A 27,024-nucleotide genomic window follows, 5' to 3' on the forward strand; every position below is an offset into this window, starting at 1 on the left:
GGGTGCGGCGGTAGGATACGGACCATTTTTTATTTTGCATTTGTTTAATTTCTCTCTTTGCGTCCCAGGAGAGTAAGGAAGGCTCAGGTGTATGCTGCCATTCGACACGGTGCTCTTTTGGGGCACAAATGATTTGATGGCTTTTAGGAGAATGTGAGGGTGGACCTGCAAGGCAGAGAGGCCAGCTACTCAAGCAACGTAAAGTGTTGTAGTATTTCTTCTCTCCTTTCCCTCCCCTTTCTTCTCCCATAGTATTTCAAAAATCACGCCGCATCTGTCGTGTTAGAAAGGTGTGGTGGGCCGTATGTTCTGTGTAGCCTGCTTAAGGCCTTCAGTAGCCCTGGATTTGAACAATGATTTCCAAACCTGTTCCATTAAAAATTTGGATTTCATCAAAAGTAGGCAGAAGTCCAGTGGTACCTCAAACTCTAACATCATTTATCACAGCATGAGGTTTTGTGAGTCAGAGCTCATGATAATTGTCCATGAGGACTGGAATTTTAACTGTCAAGAACTTACATTGGGGTAAATTTTGTCAGTCTTTAAGGTGCTTTTGGATTTTTGTCTTGTTTTGCTGCTATAGATTAGCACTGCAACTACTTTTGATTTCTTCGCTGTCCTAGGATCTTTTCCTAGAAGTTTTTAGTAATGTCCCTTGCTGGCAGCATACACTGAAGTGTCCACTGCACCTCCACTTGGGGGAAACTTCTTCAAAACACCTGTTGTCGAAATTTCTTTTTGTAGAAGAGAATGTTGTAATGGTTTGACTTCTGCTGTTCTTTTGGTAGTTCAGTTATCACACCTCCGCAGTGTTTCTGGTTACTTTCATTTGAAGTTTGACAACCTGAAGCTATCTTCAATTAACGACCAAATTTGCTTAAATCCGAGGGTCTTTACAGGCCCAGTGACACCAGGTGGAAGCTGGTTTGGTGTAGTGGTTAAGTGTGTGGATTCTTATCTGGGAGAACCGGGTTTGATTCCCCACTCCTCCACTTGCACCTGCTAGCATGGCCTTGGGTCAGCCATAGCTCTGGCAGAGGTTGTCCTTGAAAGGGCAGCTGCTGTGAGAGCCCTCTCCAGCCCCACCCACCTCACAGGGTGTCTGTTGTGGGGGAGGAAGGTGAAGGAGATTGTGAGCCGCTCTGAGACTCTTCGGAGTGGAGGGCAGGATATAAATCCAATATCTTCTTCTTCTATGTTGCTGTACATGTTGTGTTTTAATTAATTATATCTAATGTTTTAACCTGACTGTAATCTGCCCTGAACCCATTCTGGGGAGGGTGGAATATAAATTCAGCTAATAAATAATAACCTGTTGGTATCGTCTTAACAAACTCTAAAACTGGAATGAGGCTGAGACTCATGGCACTGGTGAACCTTTTGGTGATCATTTATGTTGTGATGGAAAATCTGTTCCTGTTTTTAACTTGGGTATTACTAGAAGCAGGAATAAGGAAGATCTCCTGCCTCTTTTAAGTACCCACTATGTACAGTGGAGGATAATAAAAATGTGTGAATTGTACCTGCCATTGAATGATTTATATTTCTTCTTTTTTAGCAAGCCAATAGGGCTATTTTAATAACTGAGACCAGACAGCGTTTTGAGACAGAATACATCCCAGGTTGGTACTGTATTAAAATATAAGATGGCTTATAGCTGTTTCTGTGGGCAGAGTTGTACCATTATCCATAGATGTTGTGCTTTGAATGGGACTACTTCATTGTGCGGGGGGGGGGGGGGGGGGAAGGGGAGAGAATGTAGTTGTGTGAATTGAACTTTGATGTTTCCTTCTAATGTTTTGCTGTCCTTTTACTCTGATACTTTGCTTTTGCTTATCTTTTGGATGTAAAGCCCTTGACCTTGAGATTGTTGGTTTACCAATTGTACAGCAGAAGTTTTTACAAAAGAGAACGTGCTTTCTACAAGTGTAATTTTAAAAGTTGTATTGCAAAGCCAGCTGTTATATCAGGAAGAAGTGCAGTTGTGTAACAAAGTGCCTAAAAATTTGAGTCCACTGGCTCCTTTAAATCCAATAGAGTTTTAAGTCCAATAGAGTTTTATTCAAGATATAAGCCAGGGGTGGCCAAACTGAGCTCAGGAGCCACATGTGGCTCTCGAAGCCCTATCAGCCAGCTAGGAGAAGGCATTTCTCTCTTTAAATCACTTTTCCAAGCCAAGACAACCAGCTTGGAAAATGCATTTAAAGTTAAAGTTGCTCTTTCTTTCTACCTACCTGCTTACATCTGACATGTATGTTTTGCAGCACTAAAACATCTGATGTTTATTTTATGTGGCTCTTAACCAAGTTTGGCCACCTCTGGTATAAGCTTTCATGTGCATGCACCTCCACACCTCAGGTACATTAAAATGGAAGTTAACAGTCCATACATATAGGTAGAAGGTGAGCAGCAAATTAGTATATATACCATAATGAAGATGTTTAACAGATGTAAAGGCCAAACAAGAATAACAAGCTTAGTTTATATGATCATAATTTGTTTGGGTTTAATTCCAGGGGAAAACATAGTGAAGTAAATAAATATATCAAAATTGGAGATTGGTGGGTAAATGTATCCTTCTTAATTGTGGAATATTGAGAGTAATTAACCAAGACCTTGTTGCACTTCATCCATCTTGTCTCAAGCATGGAGGTAACTAACAGCATCCTTTTCTTTAAGATGGGACGATTTATTGTGCAGTGTTATGTCTTCTCTGACACAAAACCACATAAATATATTCCAATCTACTGTTGCAGGTTGTTGAATTACAAGTTATTCCAAAATTGAGAACAAAAACAAAATCCAGGACTTAACAGGATATTGGCTTGTTATCTCACTGCATATGCTAATCTCATTCAGCCCTTACATCTGTATTCTCACAAAAAAGGGCCATACATCTTTATTTTATTGTATTTCTTATTTAGAACAGTAGATTTGGAGTAGTGATTGTAATGTAATGCAGCAAATAGTATAAGTCTGGTGTGTGTGTGTTAATGTATATAAACTTAGCTTGAAGAAGAGTTGGTTTTTATACTCTGCTTTTCTCTACCTGAAAGAACTTCAAAGTGGCTTATAGAGAGCCAGTTTGATGTAGTGGTTAAGTGCACGGACTCTTATCTGGGAGAACCAGGTTTGATTCCCCACTCCTTCACTTGCTGCTGCTGGAATGGTCTTGGGTCAGCCATAGCTCTTGCAGAGTTGTCCTTGAAAGAGAAGCTTCTGCAAGAGCTCTCTAAGTCCGACTCACCTCACAGGGTGTCTATTGTGGGGGAAGAAGATAAAGGAGATTGTAAGCTGCTCTGAGACTTTGATTCAGAGAGAAGGGTGGGGTATAAATCTAAGGTTGTCTTCCTGTCTCCACAATGTATCCCCTGATAAGTAGGTGGGGCTGAAAGAGTTTTGAGAGAACTGTGACTGACCCAAGGTCACTCAACTGGCTTCATGTGAAGGAGTGGGGAATCAAACCCAGTTCTTCAGATTAGAGTCCACTGCTCTTAACCACTATACCATGCTGGCTCTCTCATTATTCCTGTTTGGTTCTTGTATCTGTTAAAACATTATTTTGTATTCTAATTTTCTGCTCACCCTCTATATACAGACTGGTAATTTCCATTTCAATATACCCAAAGAAATGTGCTTGCACACCTTGAATAAAACTTTGTTGGGCTTAAAGGTGCCACTGGACTTGAATTTTGCTCTTTTGCTTCAGACCAATATAGTTACCCACCTGAAAGTGCCTTAAATGCAGAGATTTCATGTTGGTCATTCATGTTAGCTGTTTTTTCAGCAGCAATTTTTCAGGTGCTTGCTATCAATTGCATGGTTAAAAGATTGCTCTATTTCAGGTGATCCATCATGGCATGTGCAAAGTCTTCACTAATTAGCTACTACTTAGTAAGAAGAAAGCTATGTGCTCTTATGTCCTGATTCTACTATTAGACAGCTGAACTGAGGAACTGCTTAGGTTGAAGGTGGCTGTTGGTTTCTTCCACCCATCTAATTTTGCAGATGCCCTGCAGGGATCCTCCAGTTGCAATTCATAACCAACTCATAGCCATCTGAATAAATCCCACCTGCTCACAAAATTATCATAGTAATGTGTTGCTTGTGGGAAAAAGCCACCTCTTAAAAGAGCTCAGTGATGTCTTGAGTTTATTTGGAACCAAGCCCCATTGATCTCAGTGGGGTATAATTTAGTAGAACTGCAGCCTAAAGCTTCCTTGCCTGGAAATTATTCTTATCAGTGACAGTAAGGCAAATGAATGTCTAAATGAGTGAAATAACTTCTGATATCTGGTACCTGTTTGGTATGTTGTTGAGAAACAGAAGGAGAATTGAAACTAAAAGATAAATTTCAATTTGTCAGGATTGTTTTTACATGAAAGAGTAATTAAGGTGCTGAAGTAGTAAATTATATGTGCAGTAAATAAACCTAGCTTTCTCTGCAAGATATTTGTTCTTAGTATTTCACTTGAATTGAGATTTTTAAAAAATCTGTTTGGGCCAAACCATTATTAAATTTTTGTGATCCGATTTATCTTCACACAGAAGTGTATGTTAGTAGTGCTTGGTTAGAACAGGAAAGTTGTGCATTATTATACCAACACATTTGTTTCTTTATTGTTGCCATATTAACAGCTGAAGTATTGTTAGAGATTCTGTCAGAGAAACTTGCTTTCTGTAGAGAATAAATGGAATGACCTCTCACTCTAATCATCTACCACTTCAGTAGCCTCCATGGCTATCATAATCAGGCTAAGAATTGTTCTTAATTCTCCTTTCTGCCATACATCTCATCTCTTTTGTTACCATGCATGTCTTTTGAAGAAAATTATGGGCCTTGTACCATGTGATTGTATAAGACTTCAGTAATCCAACTTCATGGGGAAGTATTTTGTGTGGGAGTGGGTTGTCTGTGGCATTGTGCATCATGGCTCTTCCCTGGGTTTTTGTTTTGTTTTTTGGTCTGGTCAACACCTCCCATTAGGCCCCAGCTTATAGCACTCTTGCTAGCTTCCTTAAGAGTCCTCTGCTGTTATCTCTTCCCCTCTGGTAAGTCTGCTCACCAAAACTTGTCTGGCTTGCCTTTCATATTGCTGTATCAGATTTTTAAAAAAGAAAGGGTGAAATTAATTTTTCACTTGCATTTTACTTAAACAATAAACACTGTTACTACTAAGTACATTAACTGGTTTTTAAATGATGTTAAATTTAAAGTTTTTATGGTTAAATTTAAAGTTTTATATTAATTATTATATATGTATGAAATGCTGTTAGCCGCCCTGAGCCTGCCTAGGCGGGAAGGGCGGGATACAAATAAAATTTTACTTACTTACTCTTGTGCAGAGAGAGAAAATAATCAGAGTGGAAATTGTAACTGGATTACTTTTTTTTTGCTGAAGGGAGAACGGAAGGCGCAGACTTTGCCAACGTTAAAATCCATGCACCTTGAATCAAGACTTGTTATAACCAAGGTCAATTAATTGACAAGATTTTTTATCTTGATAAATTGCAGTGAGAAATTAAATCACAATCGCTGATAGGTCTGGTGTCAGGTTGGGTAGGTCCCAGCTGCCAGTGCTCTTAGCCCCCCTCAGTCTGGCAAGCACTACTCATAATGCCCTCTCAGCCTCCTCCCTTCCTGTGGTGCCACAGATGGGATCCACAGCAAGTCCGTGCTTTGATTTGTACATGTTAAAAATCATTGTGCTTAATGCAACATTCACTAGTGTGAAAATTACAGCAGGTGTGCATATTTAATGATATGTAATATACAGTAGTCATTGTATCCAGCCCCTGGATATTTTTAAGGTCATTATGTGGACATATTAATTCCTTTAAACCTCTGCCAGCTTGAAAAAAATTCCAAACTCATTCTTCTTAATGATGAAATCCTCAGAATAATGTGCATAATCTGTTCCCTAATTAAAGTATTAAATATCACATGCTTTTGTAACGTCCAGATTGGATTTACCTAATGTGCTGCCTTTTGAAAATGGTGCAGAAAGCAGCAGAATGCTGATGGGGGCTCAGTACAAAAAACGCATTCAGCCTATTTGCTGTTTAGTAGGCTTTCTAGGCTTGATACAAAGTGCTGGTTCTGACCTCAAAAGCCCTAAATGACTACCATCTATAGTATTTGAATTGGTTTCATGTGTTTCTCCTAATGCTGTGAGGCTGGCTGTGCACCTCTGCTGTGGAAACCTGAGATGTAGGTTTGGGAGAGGCTCACACAAAGGCCTGCTTGGTGGCCACCCCTGAACTGTGGAACTCCCTGCTTCAAGAACCTATTTAAGCCCCTAGTATAATCATTCTGTTTTATTTGTTTTTTAACATGCCTTTTTAAGGTTTCTGTGTTGTAGGTTAGTGTATTTATGCAGTATTGTGTTTTGTTTGATTTTTTGTAAGCCATTATTAGGACTGCCAACAAGCCACAAGAGAAGTGTTCTGTTCTTTTAATAGAGACTTTATGTATGGAAATGCCCAATTGAAGCTCTTCATGTCACGGAAGTAAGTAACCTGTTAAAGGGACAGGAACCTTTTCTGCAGGCCTGTTGATAGTCCTAATTATGCGTGTATGTTGTCCTGTTTTTCTGTCTATAAATTACCTGCATAAGTATAAACCTGAATTCCTTTCTGATTTTTCTTTTAATGAAAGCTCCGACAAAGTCACTACTTATTACAGTACTTGGCTTGGAAGTGCCTGAGGACACTTGGTGATCGGACTATCCCATATGAAGCTGCTGTTCACTCCATTTTCTGGTTGGTTGTGGGAAATCAGCTCTGCATTAAGGTGGCGTTTTTCATGCTTGTGTGAACAGAAGTTCTCCGGCCTGCCACCCAGATGCCATTGTAGGTGGTACCAGATAGGCCTCAAGAGTTGATGTCATGTCACAAAAGGGTGCTACCCATAACTACTTTTGCTCAGGTAGAATTACTAGTAGGAACCTGCCCTTTTCCTTTTAGCACCTCTTTTGAACAGAAGGTGGATGCACCAAATGGATTCTGTGTTCCTTTGTCATAATCAACTTGTGGAGTTGAGGAATGGATGGTCGAGGCAGCCTATGTGCTCTAACAGTCCCACCATTTTTGAAGGGCAGTGGCTTAAGTGTGATGCTGCTTGCCTCCCCTCTTTATATGCAGTGAAAAGTGATTTTCACAAGTTACCTGAGATGTAAGTTTGGGAAAGGGGGTAAAAGCCTCTTCTCTCCCTTTTCCTGAAGTCTACTGTAATCAGATATCTTCTATTACATGTCAGTTGTCAATATGGAACATTTAATCTCTAATAATGATTGATATTAAGGTAACAGCATATGCCACTTTTATACAATAGTCTTAGAAATTTTCCTGTGGTAGCAACCGATTTAATTTTTTTCTGTCGCATCTATGAAATAAACTAGTTATTTTCATGTTAGTATTCTTTTCGTATATATGGATTTGCCCTTGGTGATTATCAATATTATAACCTTAAAGATATTTAAGTTGTTTTTAGAAAACTAAGAAAGGAAAATGTAAATGTCTTATCTTTCATTCATCTTGCTGCTTACACTTGAACTAAATTTCAGAAAAGTTTTGCAATGCCTAGTCTCCAAGTATTTTCCCTCATGTTGCAATTCATCTGCAGTTGAAAATAGTCCAGTGGCAGTTTTGTTAATGACTTCCATGAACATGGTTGAGAAATGTGTTAACTAGGTTGATACAGTTGCACTTGTTACTGTGTGTCTAATGAAGTAATAGGATATATGATTTGGAGATATGCATAGTTCTGAGTTAAAAGGGATTGAGTATTTTGACCTAGTTTGTAGGCCAAGTTCTTCATGGAAGCTGTAAGGCAGGGGTATCAAATATGTGACCCTGGTGGCCAAATCAGGTCCTTGGAGTGCTCCTATCAGGCCCCCGAGCAACTGGCTGTCATCTGCTTCCTTCTCCCTCTCGCTTCCTTCTGCATCACAGCTTGCTTTGCCAGGCTTGCTCAATTGCACAGGAGCCACAGAGTAAAACCTCTATTTTCTCCATTGACTGAGGCTCCTCCCTTGGGGAGGAAGGGGGGAGGGATAGCTTGCTTTGCCAGGCACAGCAGAGCTTCTGAGCCAAGCCTCTTTTCCTTCTATTGGCTGAGGCTCCTCCCCCTCCTGGTTTCCTAGGGAAGAAAGGAAAGAGCCAGAGCTTCCCATGGGAGAAATACAAAGAAAGCACTGTTAAGACCAAGTGCTAATATTTTAAGGATGTTTTAAGGTTTTTTTTTTTAAAAAAAATCTTTGTGTCCTTTATAAAGTTTATATCTCTGCTACTTAATCATGAATAGGTACACACATGGCCCGGCCCAACCTGACATGACTCAACCTGACAAAGTCTTATTTATGTCAGATTTGGCCCTCATAACAAATGAGTTTGACACCCCTGAGGCCTGTTTTGGCTGTACATCAATCCCTTTCCTTTCTCTCTCTGGGGCAGAGAAAAGGATCTGAGGACACAAGAATATATCCTTATCTCTTCCTGAGAGCATGGCACTCTTGCTTCTTCCATCTAAAAAGGTGTTTCTTGCCTTCTAAATGTCAGAAGCAGTTATAGAATGGACAAACTGGGTTAAGACATAAGACGTGATCAACAGTATCCCTGCATCTTATCTAACTTAGCCCTGCAGTGACGACTGGGAGAGATTTGGATCAGAGGCTGTCGGTTATTGACTGTTAATGTTACGCAGTCATGTTATTTAAATAAATACAATTGCAGTGTTTTTAATTTCTCCCTGCACTGTTTCTCCAAATTATTTTTATTCTTTCAGAGGTAAGGTCTTGTATTGCCTTTCCTGCTTGCAGTCATGGATTATAAGTTATGCTGTTTTTTGCTCATTCAGTTGTGACACAGATGTTCACAAAGGAATTGTTCAGACGGGTAGACTAATGCAACAAAACAGAAGTTTCCATTCAGTAGCACCTTTAAGATCAACAAAGTATTATTCTGGATGTAGGCTTTCATATGCATGCACTGACTTGGTTGGGCATGAACCTAAAAGTTTTGTTTCGAGGTGGGCCTTGAACCAAGGCCAGAACTGAACCAAAAGTACCCCAAACCAAACTGGCTAGTTCAGATCCCCTTTCAGCTGGGAGAATGGGGAGGGATCTCCCAGGAAGGGTTAAATGACTGGCATTTAATGCCTGTTGGTTTCACTCCCCCACCCTTTGAAGCTGGCAGCCATCTCAACCTAACAGTGGGGGAGGTGCACCCATCAGCTGTTAGGCTAAATGGCTCAACAGCTATTTCAGCCTAACAGCAGAGAGGCTGCACTCATCAGCTGTTAGGTTTAAATGATCCAAACAGCTGAATCAGACAAAAGTCTAGTGAATGTTTGGGGAAGGCACCTTTCCCCAAACATTAGTCCAGGGGCTCTAAACTGGGCCAAGTTCATGCCAGATTTTGCGTTGTGAACTGGTTCGTGCCCATCCCTACTTTGTTGGTTTTAAAGGTACAACTGGATTCAAACTTTGTTCCCATAAGAATCAATTTTTGAAAAATCAGGGAAAATTAATAGTCAATTGCTCTGAAAGCACCACACTATTTAGGTAGAGTGCTGAAGAATAGATGCTTTTGAGCTGTGGTGCTGGAGAAGACTCTTGAGAGTCCCTTGGACTGCAAGAAGGTCAAATCAATCAGTCCTAAGGTCAGATGCTGAAGCTGAAGCTCAAATACTTTGGCCACCAAATGAGAAGGGAGCACTCCCTGGAGAAGATCCTGATGCTAGGAAAGACTAGGCAAAGAAGGGATGGCAAAAGATGAGATGGCTGGACAGGGTTACTGATGTAACAAACACGAATTTGAGCAGACTTTGGAGGATGGTGGAAGACAGGAGGGCCTGGCGTGACTTCTTCCATAGGATCGCAAAGAGTTGGACTCGACTGTGCGACTGAACAACAAACAAAGATTTAGGTTACTTAAGAACTTCCAAATAAATGCTAGAGTAAGTTTATTTGGGTCCCACTGGTAATAGCTAATCTTGGCTGACCCCTGCCCCTGGGTTCGTGCATGTATTTGTCAGCAAGTTACAATGCAGTTGTGCTTTGTTGCTTGGTACTCATTGAATAGGAGAGAGGATTCAAGAGGGGTTTTTTTTTAGATTTGTGGGGAAACTTGAATTAAAATTGTTCATGGTCATTCAGTTCCAGATTTATCTTTTGCATAGGTTTTGTCAGAGTGGGTATTCTCAAAGTCCATAAACAGCTTGTGCTTCCAGAGTTACTTGTTGGCACAAACAACCTAAATTTTTACAGGCTTCATTTTAAAGAATTCTACATTTAAATTGATTTGGAATCAGGTGTATAATATTAATGTTGTGCTCCAAATGCTTGGAAAATAGGTGAGAATGAGCTGTGTGTAATTACTTTTAAATTTAAGGTTATTTAAATGTTTTACCTTGAAATACTGGCTTATAATTTTGAATATCAATTTTACATTTGTACATTATTATAAGTAACAGAAATGTTTGACAATTAGAGAGGGTTTACTGTATTTTTCAACATGGAATTCTTTTCTGAAACTTGCTTTTCTGAACCCTTTTTGAGCATCATAGGGTAAATCAAGATGATGTGCAATAATCAGCCATTTATAGCTTTCATTAGATGAGAGATTCATTGATTCATATTTACATAAACATACGTGATCTGATGTTTACCATGCTAATGGCGCTTCAATCCATACTAATGATACTAGATTATATAAATTTAGTGGATTACCTTCAACTCTTTTGGTGGTTTCCTGATGAAATAATTTGCCCACCTCCTATGTGCAAGATTATCTGTCTCTAAATACTGTGTTTCTATATTTTGGTGTTTGTTCTATTGGAATTTTCATGCACATTCTTAGTTTGTGGATTTTACATACCCTGGGGTGTAAAAAGAAAACTTCAAGGTCATTTGAACCAACACATTCGTTCCACACTGAAGGCTCTGATCTCTCTAGGGAATCCAACCAGCTTTTCAGCTGGTAAGAAACCAGTCCGCACCAAAGACCTCTTCTGGGAATTGCAGGACAGGGGCTCTAGTAAGGAAGGGAATGTGCGAGATTGAGTGTTACTGAGTGTTTCTGGATGGACCCATCCTGCTGTTATCCTTATGTACAGTCATCCTGTTATTTAGTGTTGTAAAAAATTGTAGAACAGGACCATCACGTCTTTGCTGTTCCTGGCATAGGTTCATCAAGTTAAGATTGTCTCCTTGTACTACCCCTTAAATTATTAGAAAACTTGCCTTATGTCCCAGATGCTCATGTTATATATTTTATTCATCAGAAAAATCAGATACATATGATTCAAGAGATGTGGAGAGATTGCAGCAAGATGATGCCTGGGTTGATAACTTTCTGCTATGGCGACATGATTCAGTGAATGAAACACTGAAGATGATTGATGAAAGCTTTCAGTGGAGGAAGGAATTTGCCGTTCATGGTAAGATGCCTGGAACCTAATTGCAAGTGTATCATTTTTACTGGAGTGCTTGCTACAACATAAGAACATAAGAGAAGCCATGTTGGATCAGGCCAATGGCCCATCCAATCCAACACTCTGTGTCACACAGCAGCCAAAAAAACCCCCAGGTGCCATCAGGCACTCCATCAGTGGGGTCAGGATACTGGAAGCCCTCCCACTGTTGCCCCTCCTAAGCACCAAGAATACAGAGAATCACTGCCCCAGACAGAGAGTTCCAACAATATGCTGTGGCTAATAGCCACTAATAGACCTCTGTTTCAAATGTTTATCCAATCCCCTCTTGAAGCTGTCTATGCTTGTAGCCACTGCCACCTCCTGTGGCAGTTAATTCCATGTGTTAATCACCCTTTGGACTAAGTACTTCCTTTTATTCTAACCTGACTGCTCAGCAATTTCATTGAGTGCCCACGAGTTCTTGTATTGTGAGAAAGAGAAGTACTACTTTCTCTACCTTCTCTATCCATGCATAATCTTGTAAACTTCTATGATGTCACCCCTCAGTCGACGTTTCTCCAAGCTAAAGAGCCCTACGCGTTAAACATTTATTCATAGGGAAAGTATTCCAACCCTTTAATCATTCTAGTTGCCCTTTTCTGCACTTTTTCCAATGCTATAATATCTTTTTTGAGGTGTGGTGAACAGAATTGTACACGGTACTCCAAATGAGGCCATACCATCGATTTGTACACGGGTATTATGATACTGGCTGATTTGTTTTTCACTCCCTTCCTAATAATTCCCAGCATAGCATTGGCCTTTTTTATTGCAATCGCACACTGTCACGACATTTTCAGTGAGTTACCTACCATGACCTCAAGATCTCTCTTGGTCAGTCTCTGCCAGTTCACACCCCATCAACTTGTATTTATAAAAGATTTTTGACCCCAATATTCATTGGTTTGGCCACATTGAACCTTATTTGCCATGTTGACACCCACTCACCCAGCCTCGACAGATTCCTTTGGAGTGGCTCACAATCCTCTCTGATTCTCACCACCCTGAACAATTTAGTGTTATCTGCAAACTTAGCCACTTCACTGCTTACTCCCAACTCCAAATCATTAATGAATAAGTTAAAAAGCATCAGACCAAGTATTGAACCCCATGGCACCCCACTGCTTACCACCGTTCACTGCAAAAATTTCCCATTTTCACTCTGTTTCCTATTAGCTGTCAAGTCTGATGTTTCAATAACGAGACCTTTTTGATAAAAAGTTTCTAGTTTATTGTAACATGTTGTTAGACTATAGAACGAGGTTGAGAGACTGGCGAGTATACAAACAAAGCAATCATATAAGGTGTACATCAAAGGAATTCTTAAGGGAGGGGCACACTATGCAAGGCACATTCACACATTGATGTTACTTTTTCGTTCTCAGGCTCAGGTCGTCCTTGAGCGTCTTCTTGGCACCACTTCCCCCCCACGCTCCTCTGAGAAGGCTCCACAATCTTGTTCCCATATTCCCATTTCAAAGCATTGCTACATAACAAAGGGAGGGAGTGGGGAGAGGAGAGTTCGAGCTAGCAGCATTGGCATACAGTGTGGTTTTTACCCAGGATCCTTTTCCTGAACCAAAGAAATTATCTAACTACACAGAGAATTACAGCAGACTTGACATTAGCCAAAAAAAAATGGCAGATTTATAAAAATTGCAGATTAAAAAAAAAATTGCAGATTTATACCGCATCCTTCTCCCTGAATCAGACTCAGAGCAGTTTACAATCTCCCATATCTTCTCCCCCCACAACAGACACCCTGTGAGGTGGGTGGGGCTGAGAGGGCTCTCACAGCAGCTGCCCTTTCAAGGACAACCTCTGCCAGAGCTATGGCTGACCCAAGGCCATTCCAGCAGGTGCAAGTGGAGGAATGGGGATTCAAACCCGGTTCTCCCAGATAAGAGTCCGCACACTTAACCACTACACCAAACTGGCTCTCTTGTTCTCTTACCCCATGACTCTTGAGCTTACTTAGGAGCCTTTGATGAGGAACTTATCAAAAGCTTTCTGGAAGTCAAGGTAAAGAATATCTATTGGGTCCCCTTTGTCCACATGTTTGGTCACCCTCTCAAAGAACAGGTTAGTGAGACAAGATCTTCCCTTACAGAACCCATGCTGAGTCTTCCTTAATAACTTTTGTCCATCAGCATATAAACTTATACATATTTCTCCTGGGTTACTGCAAAAACATTATATAATATAAGAAAAGCCATTCCTTGATCCAATTGAATTGCGTTATAAAATGAGAAAATGTATCCAGTCATTGCATCAAAAGGGAGGGCAAAGAGTTGAATACGTATAATAGTTTTGTGTATAGATATAGATCCCAATATATACAGAAGCAATATTACCATAAATCCTGTAGACCTGGTTAAGCATAAAAACTTAAGAACCCTGCTGGATCTAACCAACGGTCGATCTAGGCCAGCATCCTATCTTACGCAGCGACCAACCAGTTTCTCTGGAAGGCCAGCAGCAGGGCATAGAGGCTGAGACTTTCCCTGATCTTGCCTCCTGGCTCTGGAGTTCAGAGATTTAGTGCCTCTGTGGAGATTCCTTTCAGTTCCCATGGTTAGTAGCCATTGATAGTGTTTTCCTCCATGAATCAATCTAATGCTTTTTAAAAGCTATTTATTCCTGTGACCCTCACTATATCCTCTGGAAGTGAGTTCCACATTTTAATCATTCTCTGTAGTAGTAAAGTAGTTAAGCCAGACCAAAATTTTCTACTTGGAAATAATTCCTAATACTTAACTTTTTTCATGGATATCAACTTCCTTTGAAATGTTTAAGTGGTCCTGTTTTATTTAGTTCTTTTGGTAGTCTGAATCACTTTATATGGAACTGTGGGTTTATATTTTCATCTCTGCCTGTGTCTTTTCTGGCTCGCTTTAGTAGTATGCTCAAACCATATTTTTTGGTGCTACATGAATGCATTTGGCAGATAGAGTGTTGTTCCATGTTTGGCACCTTACTTTTTAGGACATGCTCAAGACATCGTTGCTAGATAGAGAACTGAGCATGAATCCTCTTTACATTTTTGGTTCACGTAACTCCAGATGACACGGAATTCGTGTCTTAGCGATCATTTTCAACTGATGGAAGGGCTGTCAGAAGAGAGGGTGATTTTCCACAGTTCTCCCTCCTCCCTCTTCACAGCCTCACATTGTGCCTAGTGCTGTTGCTGGGGGTCCTCTGAATTCTGGGGGTAATTGGCTACAGATAGAGAAGGGCCCGTTTTGGGATCTCATGACTGGTTAGATGCAATCACATTTTTTTTAATCCCTTCCCATGTTTCAGTGATTTGGGGATCTAAAATACTCTTGTACAGAAATGAGAAGGGCAGTTCTGTTTCTAAACTTTGTGATATAGAAGAAACTGTGCCCCCCCTTTTCGCAGCTCTTTCAACAAATATAGAATGCTTTCTATTTCACTTTGTATTTATTGTTGCAGCTATAGTATGATTGATGGAAACTACTTTTACAAATTTTGTCTTTCTACAGACTTGATAGAATCTTCACTTCCAAATTGGCTGTTTGAAATTGGCACCCTTTATCTGCATGGTTATGATAAGGAAGGCCATAAATTATGTAAGTCATATTTGCCATTTCATGTGCTTATTCCTTTGGGAAAAAACCACATTTTGTTAGAATAGAAAACTAAAACAAGCACCAAGAGTAATTGACTGTGGGGTCCTAAATTTATGGGCAGTGTTGAAATATATAAGAACAAATAATGAGATTTTATTATAAAGAAGCACCGGTTAAAAGAACTTCAGCAGGTTACAAAAGATCTTAAGATGCCTTCAGTATATGTAAGTTTGTAGATCTTTCTGAGGTCTGAATGTACTCATATTGATCTGACCTATATAGTTTTGACTTTAATATACTAAGTCCATCTTTTGCCTGATGATTGCAGTTTTCCTGCTGAAGTCTGAATCACTGATTTTTTAAACCAGGCTGCTTGATGGTACAATCCAATTACATTAGAATAAGTAAGTCTGATTCATTCACTGCAGTGGGAAGTGGGTTATGCTTGAGAGAGCTGCAGTTTCATTAGGAGTCTGGTGTTTGTTCAGATCATATGCAAATGGATACAAAAATTTTTTTGCCCAGTTTATAGCAGAAAGGTCCCTCCTAAAGGGGTTCAGTGAGCTTGGATTATCTGTGTCCTTCTCAGTATTTGTCATATGTTAAAGCAGTGTGTAATGTGACAAGGGAAATGTTTTTTATAGTTTCATATTTAATAATTTGGTTTTTTAACATTTTCATGTCATAATTTCAAATTGTATATTCTGCATTCTCGTTTGAGAATTTCTTTTAGAAAATATTGTTTAAAGAAAGTAATTAACAAACATGTTATGTTGTTGGGTTCCCCCTGATTAGTTTGGTTCAGAGTGAAACTGCATACAAAAGATGCTAAAACGCAGTTTGAGAAAAAGAAACTGGTAGCCTTTTGGCTAGAGCGCTATGCCAGGAGGGAACATGGGAAACCATTGACTGTAGTGTTTGATATGGCTGAAACTGGACTAAGTAACATGGTGAGCACTTTTTATTGTGTCTTTTTTGTTTGCATGTCTGGAAAATTGCTCTTTAGGTAGAAATTTCATGAACAGCCAATTTTTGCAAGCCCTTTATCTAAAGTACTACAGATGAGTTCATTTCCCAGTGGCATAAAACTCAGTGTTCTGGGTTAACCAGTTCAGAGATCACAGACTTAACTAGGTCTTCAGTAATGTTTAATAAAGCTAGACTAATTGAAGCACTTAAATAACAAAGTGACAGCAACCATAACCTCTGCTTTGCATCTGAATCCCACTGAAATTCCAGATTTTTTTAGTTTGTTCTCAGAACTCATCTGAGCACTTCACTAGCCCTGGGAAAAGAGCAAGCCCCTACTAGCTTCCAGCCATGTTACTGTATTCCAGAAGAGTTGCTTGCATCCTGACTGCACATTCTACGTTTACTTTTGGTGCCTCATTGTAAATTATGTACGATCATGAAGATCTGTGATCTGTCCTGTTTCAATACCCAAAGATCAATTAAATCCCACACAGTTTTTTCCAGTCCACAGTGTCATATACTTGTAAGTTGAAAGAGGGTTCAGCACACACAGGCAATTGCATATGTGCCTGAAGATAATACACTATCACTGTTACTGTGCTTAACCTTTAACAGTTTTTAAAGTTACTTATTAGTAGGTTTTAAATATTTTTGCTTAAATTGATAGACAGTGTGTTTTTTTCAGGACTTGGATTTTGTCCGGTACATCATTGGCTGTTTTAAAGTCTATTATCCTAATTTTCTCTGTAAGTATGATAGCATCATTTTACCACATGCCTAGAATATCAAGGAAAATATGTCAGAAAACAGGTTCCTTTATCCAAATATAGTATATCTAAAAATAACGAAACTAAAGTTCTAGAAAAAGCAAGGCTGGGTATGGGGTGGTAGCTTTCTTTTAGCTTGTATATATATGTTATATTTCTTGAGCAGGGTTGAAATTATTGTAGCTTTTTATGCTGCCTACCCATCTGTTGTCCTCTGAACACAACACCCAAGGTATCCTCATCACCAGAGAAACAAATTGGCCCCTAATGGCATAATACTTTACAGCCTGCTTGTGCACATGATTCATCATCAGTCAATTGCAGTTGGATTAAGTATCTCTGTTTCTGGGTCCGATCAGTCTGAATGCCTCAGTAGTCTCTTTCTTGCCCTGCACTTGAACTGCCAGTACCCAAATCCAGGCTGTTGATTGTGTCTGTAAAATGAGCAGCAAACATGTAAGAGTGGGAAAAGGGTGGCTCAGCTCTCTCTGAGAGGTAGCTTTGCTCATTCATTCATGCACAAAATGACTCCGTAGTATTTTGCAATCACAGTTCCTTCGATCAAGAGAAACTATTCTTCATAGGTGTCATGCCTGCAGCATAGCCTTGAAATATTACCTGTCACAAATGGATGGTTTCTCTACCTGTGCTTGGTTATCACCGTTTGCTTGATGCTTAAATCAAAGGTAATGATGCAGTAGGGAAAAAACCCTGCTAGGTTATTGCTGATGGCCTTGTTTAATCACAAGATGACTAACAGAACAGCAAAAACAAGATGGGTACCATGTTAGTCTGTAGCAGTAGAAAAGAGCAAGAACACCTTAAAAGACTAACAAAATTTGTGGCAGGGTATGAGCTTTCATGAGTCACTGCTCACATGTTCAGATATCTGCCTGTTGAATAACAGACACCAGTACAGTTGCCTTTACAGAGTTATACATATTTCTTGAAACAGTGATGGAACTTGAAACTATGGATGGAACCTAAAACATTAGATAACTAACATACATCTTCCTGCTGTCCTTCGGAGACAATGTTTGATTGATGTCCAGTGACCAGGAGAAAGTTGTATAGCCACTTCTATATACATTCTCCCGAAGAAGTACAACTGAAGGGAGTATTAATGAATTAAGCCCAGTACCATATGTTTTAATTTATTTATATCCAGGGCTTTTTTTGAGCATACGCAACACACAGCCATTAATGTCTAAACTGCTGGCAACAAAAGTGAGTACACCCCTAAGTACACCCTGTCACAAATTTTAACAGACAGCCATTCAGTGCAGTGGGGAGGGGGTGTATTTCCCCAAATAGTTCTGACTCCAGTTGGTTTGTTGATTCCCTGTAGGATGGCCATCTCCTGAATTATTCTGATAAGCCACCCATGTGTGCTAGCTAAACTTTGCATAAAAATGTACTGTGTCATGTTTATACTAGGGCTTTTCCAGTCCCATCTTCCCCCTAAAGAGTTACCTCTGAGATTGGTGTATGGTCCAGAGCAGCATGTAGTTTGTCTGACACTGGAATACTGTTGACTGGGAAGCTCCAATCAGTACTGGGCATCACCACAAAATGACTTTCAAAGGAAAAATACAAATGACACATGTTGAGAAGTTCCAAGCCTCCTTTTGAAATGCCTACTACACCGAGGAAGTGGAAGAAATTTGGGATATACTATTTGCTTTGGAGAAGAAGTGCTGTTTGGCTTTGGTTCCCAAGAAAGGCTACAGTGCTCCTTGTGTGGCTACAGTAAAAGGTTTTCAAGCCCAGGAAATTAAGAGAGGCTGTATCCCAAGCCAAAAGCATACAGCTGCAGTGTACAAGGATGAGATCAGTTTTTTCTAGTTAGTAAGTTGTTGGAGAATAACCTAAAGCCTCCCCGACCACCACCAATTTTCTGTTCCATTAAGACTTTTAAAATTTTATTTTATCACCAAAAGAGAAGTTGGTACCAGGCAATGCATCATCAGGCACTACGATGCCCCCAGAAGCTCTTTTGCCATCAATGGGCAGTCACCTTATGGTGACACTGCAGGGTTTTCAAGGCAAGAGAAATTCAGAGGTGGTTCGCCATTGCCTGCCTCTACATAGTGATTCGGGTATTCGTATTCTTTGGTCTCCTATCCAAGTACTAACAAGGGCTGACCCAACTTAACTACCAAAAACTGGGCTAGCCTGGGCTATCCTGGTCAGGGCAACCAGAGCTTGCTATTCTACATACAGTATGTCACAGAAGTGAGTACACCCCCACACATTTTGTAAATATTTTAAGTATATCTTTTCATGTGACAACACTGAAGAAATGACACTTGACTACAATGTAAAGTAGGGAGTCTACAGCTTGTATAACTGTAAATGTGCTGTCCCCTCAGAATTACGCAACACACAGCCATTAATGTCTAAACTGCTGGCAACAAAAGTGAGTACACCCCTAAGTGATAATGTCCAAATGGGGCTCACAGTGTCAATATTTTGTGTGGCCACTGCCTTAACCCTCTTGGGCATAGAGTTCACCAGAACTTCATGTCACATAGCTGGTGGATATTAGAGACGTTGCGCACCTCCATCTTCCGTTTCAGACTGCCCCACAGATGCTCAATAGGGTTTAGGTCTGGAGACTTGCTTGTACTCCTCACCTGTTTGCCACCACACATGCTTGACACCATCTGAACCATCTGCAGGGCTGTCGTCCCAGAAGGAAGCCTCTTCTAAAGACGATGCACAAGAAAGCCTGCAAACGGTTTGCTGCAGACAAGCAGACTAAGGACATGGATTTCTGGAACCATGTCCTGTGGTCCAATGAAACCAAGATAAACTTATTTGGTTTAGATGGTGTCAAGCGTGTGTGGCGGCAACCAAGTGAGGAGTACAAAGACAAGTGTGCCTTGCCTACAGTCAAGCATGGTGGTGAGAATGTCATGATCTGGGGCTCATGAGTGCTGCCGGCACTGGGGAGCTGCGGTTCATTGAGGGAACTATGAATGCCAACATGTACTGTGACATACTGAAGCGGTGCATGATCCCCTCCCTTCGGAGACTGGGCTTCAGGGTAGTATTCCAACATGATAACGACCCCAAACACACCTCCAAAATGACCAGTGCCTTGTTAAAGCTGAGAGTAAAGGTGATGGACTGGCCAAGCATGTCTCCAGACCTAAACCCTATTGAACATCTGTGGGGCATCTTGAAACGGAAGGTGGAGGTGCGCAAGGTCTCTAACATCCCCCAGCTACGTGATGTCATGGAGGAGTGGAAGAGGACTCCAGTGGCAACCTGTGAAGCTCTGGTGAACTCTATGCCCAAGAGAGTTAAGGTAGTGCTGGAAAATAATGGTGGCCACACAACATTGACACTTTGGGCCCCATTTGGACATTATCACTTAGGGGTGTACTCACTTTTGTTGCCAGCAGTTTAGACATTAACAGCTGTGTGTTGCATAATTCTGAGGGGACAGCACATTTACACTGTTATACAAGCTGTAGACTCACTACTTTACATTGTAGCCAAGTGTTATTTCTTCAGTGTTGTCACATGAAAAGATATACTTAAATATTTACAAAATGTGAGGGGGTGTACTCACTTCTGTGACATACTGTACATACTTGATGAATCTGTTTGCTTGCTTCACAGAGTTATCTGAGCAAAAAATGTTCTTCACTATAAAAAATGTTTAAACTCTGAAAGGGCAACAGGGCGAGTGTGAGCAAATACAGTGTATAAGTAATTTCCTGTAAAAGCCAAATAGTTGTAAAAATTAGCCTGAAAACTTGATCTAAATTGTGTTTCCCACTAATATTCATCCCTATAATTATGCATGTGCAAAGCTGCTTCCCCATTTGTTTTAATGGAAGGAGTGCCTAGAATTGTAATTAAGGTACTTCCTGTTCCACCAAGGTGAATATGCAAACTCGTGTGCTTATGCATTGATTGTAGAGTGCTGTCATATGCCACAAGCCACTTAAATCAGGATGTGTGCATGCCACAGGTAGATGTATGTAACCAACATGCAGCTGTCTCTCCTGTTACACTTCTCAAAATGCATCATCAGTGTTCAGCTCTGAAGTGTGTGGCTTTTACAAGCACATCCACTATGTACTGTAAATTCTAGATCTCTTCTTTATAGTTTCCATTCCCCATAACTACTGATAATGCACCAGCCAGCGCCTTACCATCCCTGATCGAGGCCGTAACAGGCAGGGCATTGGAGTACCCAACGCTTGTGATCCTGGGCAACTTCCTTGTCCATGCTGACGATGTGGCCTCTAGTTAGGCAATGGACCTAGTGTCATCTATGGTGACACTGGGACTCTCCCAATTCCTTACATCACCCACTCATCAGGTAGGGCACATTTGATCTTTGCGGCTGGGGTTTTGGTGGACGATATTACTGTGGAGGCGGTGCCATGGTAGGACCACTTTGCCCTCAAGGCTCATGTGGATGTTCCACCCCAAGCCTGTTTGGGCGGCGAGCTTGTTTCGGCTTGCCTGCAGAGTCTGATGGACCCTGATCGGTTCCAAATGGCTCTACGAGACCTCTGGCCCCCTGGCGACTCCCTTGATGATCTGGTTGAGTCCTGGCATGGCCAGCTCTCCAGAGTCATTGATGAGATCACACCTCGACGCCCTCTGCGCCCTTGCGTTAAGCTGGCCCTGTGGTATACCCCGGAGCTGCGACAGCTGAAATGAGGACTCAGATGGTTAGAGCGGGAATGGCAGCGTACTCGAGACGAAGCGACTAGAACATCTTGTAAAGAGTTTGAGGTCCTATAGATAGCAGTCGAAGCCACAAAGATTTACTTTGCAGCCAAGATTGCATCTGCAAATTCATGCTTGGCGCAGTTGTTTAGCACGATTCGGAATCTTACAACAGTGCCGCAAGGCAGGCCAAATGCTAGGGAATTAGAGATAGGCTGTGAGGCTTTTGCGGAATTTCTTTGCAGATAAGATTGTGTTGCTCCGCCACGACCTCCCTGCTGCATTGGATACAGTATGTAACTTGAGGCCCCATTTCTGTGTTCTGGTCCAGTTCTGGATCACTTCGACACACTCAGTTTGGAGGAAGTTGATAGAATCCTCTCTGCTGTACGCCCAACAGCTTGTTATCTGGACCCGTGCCCCTCCTGGCTAATTAAAGCTTGCCAGAGGGAGCTTAGATGTCCTATACAGGACATAGTAAATAGATTCCTCTTGGACTTTTTCCAACACCTCTTAAAGAGGCTGTGGTCTGCCCTCTTCTGAAAAGGCTACATCAGATCCGACTGAATTGACACATTACCGGCTGGTCACAAATTTGCCCTTTTTGGGCAAAATTATTGAGAGGGCAGTAGCGTTACAGTTGCAGTTTTCTGTGACACTTCTATCCTAGATCCCCACCAGTCTGGCTTTCACCCAGGCCATGGGACGGAGACAGTGCTGGTTGCCCTGGTGGATGATCTCCAACGGCATCTGAATCGAGGTGGTTCGGCTGTGCTGATGTTGTTAGACCTATCAGCTGCGTCCGATACGGTCGACCATCAGTTACTGACCTGCCGCCTCGCTGACGCGGGGATTCAGGGACTGGCCTTGCAATAGCTTTCCTCTTTCCTTGATGGTCAGGGACAAAGGGTGGCATTTGGGGGAGAACTGTCCCAGAGGCATCCACTTAATTGTGGGGTGCCACAGGGGGTGGTGCTCTCCCCAATATTGTTTAACATCTACATGCACCCCGTGCCAAGATTGCCCGGAGGTGTGGGCTGGGCTGTCACCAGTATGCTGATGACACCCAGCTCTATCTACTGATGGATGCATGGCCTGGTTGCGTCCCAGAAAATCTGGACCTAGTGTTGCAAGCTGTGGCAGGGTGGTTCAGGCTGAATAGGTTGAAGTTGAACCCAGCGAAGATAGAGGTCCTTTGCCTGAGCCGTGGTGGCCTGGGAAGGAAAATCCCCTCCCAGCTTTTGATGATGCGCCATTGGAAATGGCGTGCAAGGTCAAGAGCTTGGGGGTGCTACTGGAGCCTTCCTTGTCGATAGAAGCCCAGATAGCAGCCACTGCTAAATCCGCCTTTTTTCATCTTAGGCAGGCGAGGCACTTGGCCCCCTTCCTGGAGCGCGACGACCTGGCAACAGTGATCCATGCAACGGTCACCTCGAAGTTAGACTACTGTAATGCCCTCTACATGGGGCTTCCCCTGTGCCAAACCCGGAAACTGCAGCTAGTGCAGAACACGGCAGCCAGACTGTTATTGGGACTCTAAGTGGGAGCACATGCAGCTGAGGCTGCGGGAACTGCACTGGCTGCCAGTTGTGTGCCGGATTCGTTACAAGGTGCTGGTTATTACCTTTAAAGTCCTATATGGCCGAGGAGCTGCCTACCTTAGGGACCGTCTCTCCCCATATGTTCCCTAGAGGGTACTGAGATCTGGTTCACAAAATCTATTGACAATCCCTGGGCCGAAGGAGGCCAAACTGAAAGCTACAAGAGAAAAGTCCTTTTCAATTACAGCTTCCCACTGGTGGAATTACCAGAAGAGGTGCAGGCCTTGCAGAGCCTTACCCAGTTCCGCGTGGCTTGCAAGACTACCCTCTATCAGCTGGCTTTTTCTTAATGTGGAACCTATTGTACCGTCGCCACGTAAAATTATAAGTTGAGTAACATCAAGATTGTAGCACCAAACTAATGGTTGGAATTGAATTTGATGGTTTTAATTAGATGGTTTTAATGTAATAATATATATAAGTGAACCGTAATATGTAATTTTATTATATAACCAGTGTGCTTTTATTATTGTAATGTTTGTATTTTGTTATGCTATGTGAGCTGCCCTGAGCCTGCTTTGGCGGGGAGGGCAGATTACAAATTAAATATTATTATTATTGTATTCTTCTATGTGTGTTCATTCATACATATGCATGCATATATGCCTATATCTGAAAGTGGAAGAAGGCGTGTGTGTTTATGTCTTTGTTTAAAACAAATTAATTCTTAAATGAGTTTTCAACGCAGTATGTATTGCTTACTAACTAGTGAGAAGGGGGCAGTATGCATAAACTAACTGAGTTGGGAACTCTTTTCTTTTGTCATTGCAGCAAAAATTGTGATTTTTGAATTGCCCTGGATATTGAATGGTGAGTTTAAAAGTCTAATTTTCCAAGTAGATTGGCCATTTTCTGCTTGTGAAAGATACTTGCACTAGTTGAAAAAAATTGAGTGTTTTTTTGTTTTGTAAGTTTCCTCCCTCCCATTGCATATCCCCTCATCTCTCTCTCCTGGTTCTGGGGATCTGGGGGTTATGGGCTCTGACATGCTCCCCCAGTAGGTGGCAGTGGGAGAATAGAGGCTGGAAAGTTTGCTTCAGCTGTAAGAATTGTTCCATTTGCACTAAATAAAATCCAAGTCATAGGAAATTTTAACATCTACATGCGCCCCCTATTAAAATAGTTTTGCCTATTATTTGTTAGCACAGTACTCGCGGTTCATGTTTAAATACTCTGACATACATATATAGGTTTTATATATTGTATTGACTGTTTCAATTGTTTTAATTTTTTGTAAACATCATTGTAAGCTGCCCTGAGCCCTGCTATGCAGAAAAGGGCAGGCTAGAAATTCAATTAAATAAATGAATTAATAAATAACTGTGCATTGTGAACTGAGTAAAGGAAACTTTTTCCTACTTTATTTTTATCCAGCTGCTTTTAAGCTTGTGAAAACCTGGCTTGGTCCAGATGCAGTAGGTTTTCTGAAGACAGTCAGTAAGAATGATGTCCAGGAATATATCAGTGCTGAATATCTGCCACCTCATATGGGAGGAACTGTAAGTATATTACTGTGTCAGAACTTCTTAGTGCAATTCCTAATAATATTTTTTTGCAGATAATGTATGGAAGGGGCAGTGATAACCATACAACTGAGGTGGTCAGGTGTCCTATTATTCATGTCACTTGAAGATGATACATTCTGTCATTCAGTGCAAGGCACAGTCCACTGATGCAGGAGGCTCTTCTACTTGCAGGAGACACCTTGCAGCAGTAGAACAGGTTAAATGTAGCTGAGTAGAGTTGCAAGACACAGTATATTATCTTCATAGAGTGCAGGTAATTAATTTAACATTAGGATTGTGATAAAATGTACTTATTTTTAGCAAGGATGATTGCAACTCCTGTTAGGATGGATTTTTAAATTGGATATTATCCTCCCCACCTCCCTGTCAAACTGATTTTGAAGAATCCATTGATTGTGATCTGTAAAATCCCTTGGTATGCCCTGATATTTTGGGATTCCAGGAAGTGTATTAGAATGCTGAAGCAAACAAAAAATAACAGAACCACTTTTAAATGACTATATGCCCAAAACATTTCTTTTTTGCCACAGAATGGTAGTTTTGAAAGGGGTTTCTATTTCATAATGCAACAACAAATGGATGCAGATGTCCCTTGTTGTCTGGTTTTCAGGGGTTGTGGAAGTGTGCACCAAATTATTTTCCCCTTCATTGTTTGATCTTCAGTCACTGGGAATGTGGGGAAGAGTACCCTTTCTTGGTTAAGATTCTGTAAAATTTGGCGGAAAATCATTGGAGCAAACTCCTTTATTAGGTATAACAAATCCTTAATGGAAACATATGGTTGAATGACCACAGTCAACCCACTTCTACATAACTAGTAATAAAGCACTTACAAGTGCACTCGAATAAGTGGGGTGTGGTTATGAATGGAGTCCTGTCAAAGACATTCAGTAAATAGCTATTTCTATGTTGCTGTTATGCTTTCAGAAACCAAAGAGTATTTGATTAAGATCAGCAGTTATCTAAACTTAGCTTCTATATAGCTTTCCCTTTGTGCCCTACTTTACTGCTCTTCCTCAGGCTTTCCTACAAACCCAGTCCCATACTCAGTTTATCTTTTGATCACCTGATTTTCTTCCATCTAAGCTGAAAATCAGCAGTAGGTGGTGCATAGGCACATGTAGGCTTCAAACTAGGGAAGACAGGACCAGCTCATTTGAATGCTTCACATAGCCAGAGCTTCGCCTGTTTCTGAGGCAATAATTTCTGCTCTTGAAGAGGCAAGAACAGGGATTTAGCTCTTCAGGACTGGAAACCTCTCCAGTGAAAATATCAAGCAGCATTCTGGCTGCAAATCTCATTTGCTCTTGATGGCAAATTAAAAAAACAATATAAGGATTATTTTCCTTATTTGACATTTATGTAATAATGGAAAATGGTCAAATGCAAATCAAATGTGGTTTGGGGTGGAAGCCTTTGACCAAGGATACATGTATGTATTTGAAATTCGGACCTACTATCAATGGCAGGGTAAAATGTTTTGAATTATTTGTAATATTAATCTACAATCAGTAAGTAAACTGGATGTAACAATATTGTTATTTATTCAGTTTATTAATCACCCTATCCCAGCTTATGCCAGACTCAGGGCAATGTACAGAAGGAGGCATAATTCCATAAAACAAATGTTCAGAGCATTAAAATTCAATATAACAAATTGGATAAAAACTGAAGAAACCAGATTAAAAGAAGGCTGAGATCGCATCCCTGTACGTTTTCCAACCTAGTTCTGGACTACCTGGCCACTATCTGGGCAGGGGAGAGGGAACGTAAAGTCAGAAATTATGGGAAGGAGAAGAGAGGGTGCCAGCCACAGTAGAAAACCGTTGTTGTCCTCAACCAAAAGTCTGGTGGAACATCTCTGCCTTACAGGTCCTGTGGAATTGTTTAAGGTCCACCAAGTCTGGGCCAGGACCAAAAAGTCCCTGGCCCTGGTTGAGGATAGCCAGACATCTCTAGAGCCAGGGATCACCAGCAGGTTATTATCTGCAGAGCTTAAACCTCTCCTAGGCACATACTATTTTGCTTAAAATGTACAAATGAGATCCAAAATGGTTCTTAAAGTAGGTGTAGGATAGCACTTTTCTGCACTATTGGATAGATGGTGGTTCTACACCCTTGAACCATACTCTGATTTCCTCATGTCATAGGACACCTTCAAGTACAGTTACCCTCCACTGGTGGATGATGATTTTCAAACTCCATTGTGTGAAAACGGACCTATTACTAGTGAAGATGAAACTGAAAGCAAAGAAGAGATAGACATGGACAATAAGGAGAATGCAGATGCTAATGAAGAGCAAGGATCCAGTTCAAAAAAGGTATCTTTGAACTGAGGGGAACATATAAAACATGACAATCTTAAATGATTACTGTTAATCTAGAAAGCTGAAT

At 41.0% G+C, this 27,024-nt stretch overlaps 1 protein-coding gene across 1 annotated transcript in view; it reads left to right on the forward strand.

Moving 5' to 3' along the window:
* The window catches only part of MOSPD2 (motile sperm domain containing 2), a 39,678-nt gene that overhangs the window by 440 nt on the left and 12,214 nt on the right, over nt 1–27,024 (forward strand). The window contains exons 2-9 of the mRNA XM_060233998.1: nt 1,559–1,622; nt 11,285–11,440; nt 14,983–15,069; nt 15,865–16,019; nt 16,727–16,787; nt 23,876–23,914; nt 24,479–24,603; nt 26,781–26,951. Of these exons, the coding sequence (XP_060089981.1) occupies nt 1,559–1,622; nt 11,285–11,440; nt 14,983–15,069; nt 15,865–16,019; nt 16,727–16,787; nt 23,876–23,914; nt 24,479–24,603; nt 26,781–26,951 (858 nt within the window). The remainder of the gene's footprint in view (nt 1–1,558; nt 1,623–11,284; nt 11,441–14,982; nt 15,070–15,864; nt 16,020–16,726; nt 16,788–23,875; nt 23,915–24,478; nt 24,604–26,780; nt 26,952–27,024) is intronic.

Source organism: Heteronotia binoei, chromosome 3 (assembly GCF_032191835.1).
Source record: "Heteronotia binoei isolate CCM8104 ecotype False Entrance Well chromosome 3, APGP_CSIRO_Hbin_v1, whole genome shotgun sequence".
Lineage (NCBI taxonomy): Eukaryota > Metazoa > Chordata > Lepidosauria > Squamata > Gekkonidae > Heteronotia > Heteronotia binoei.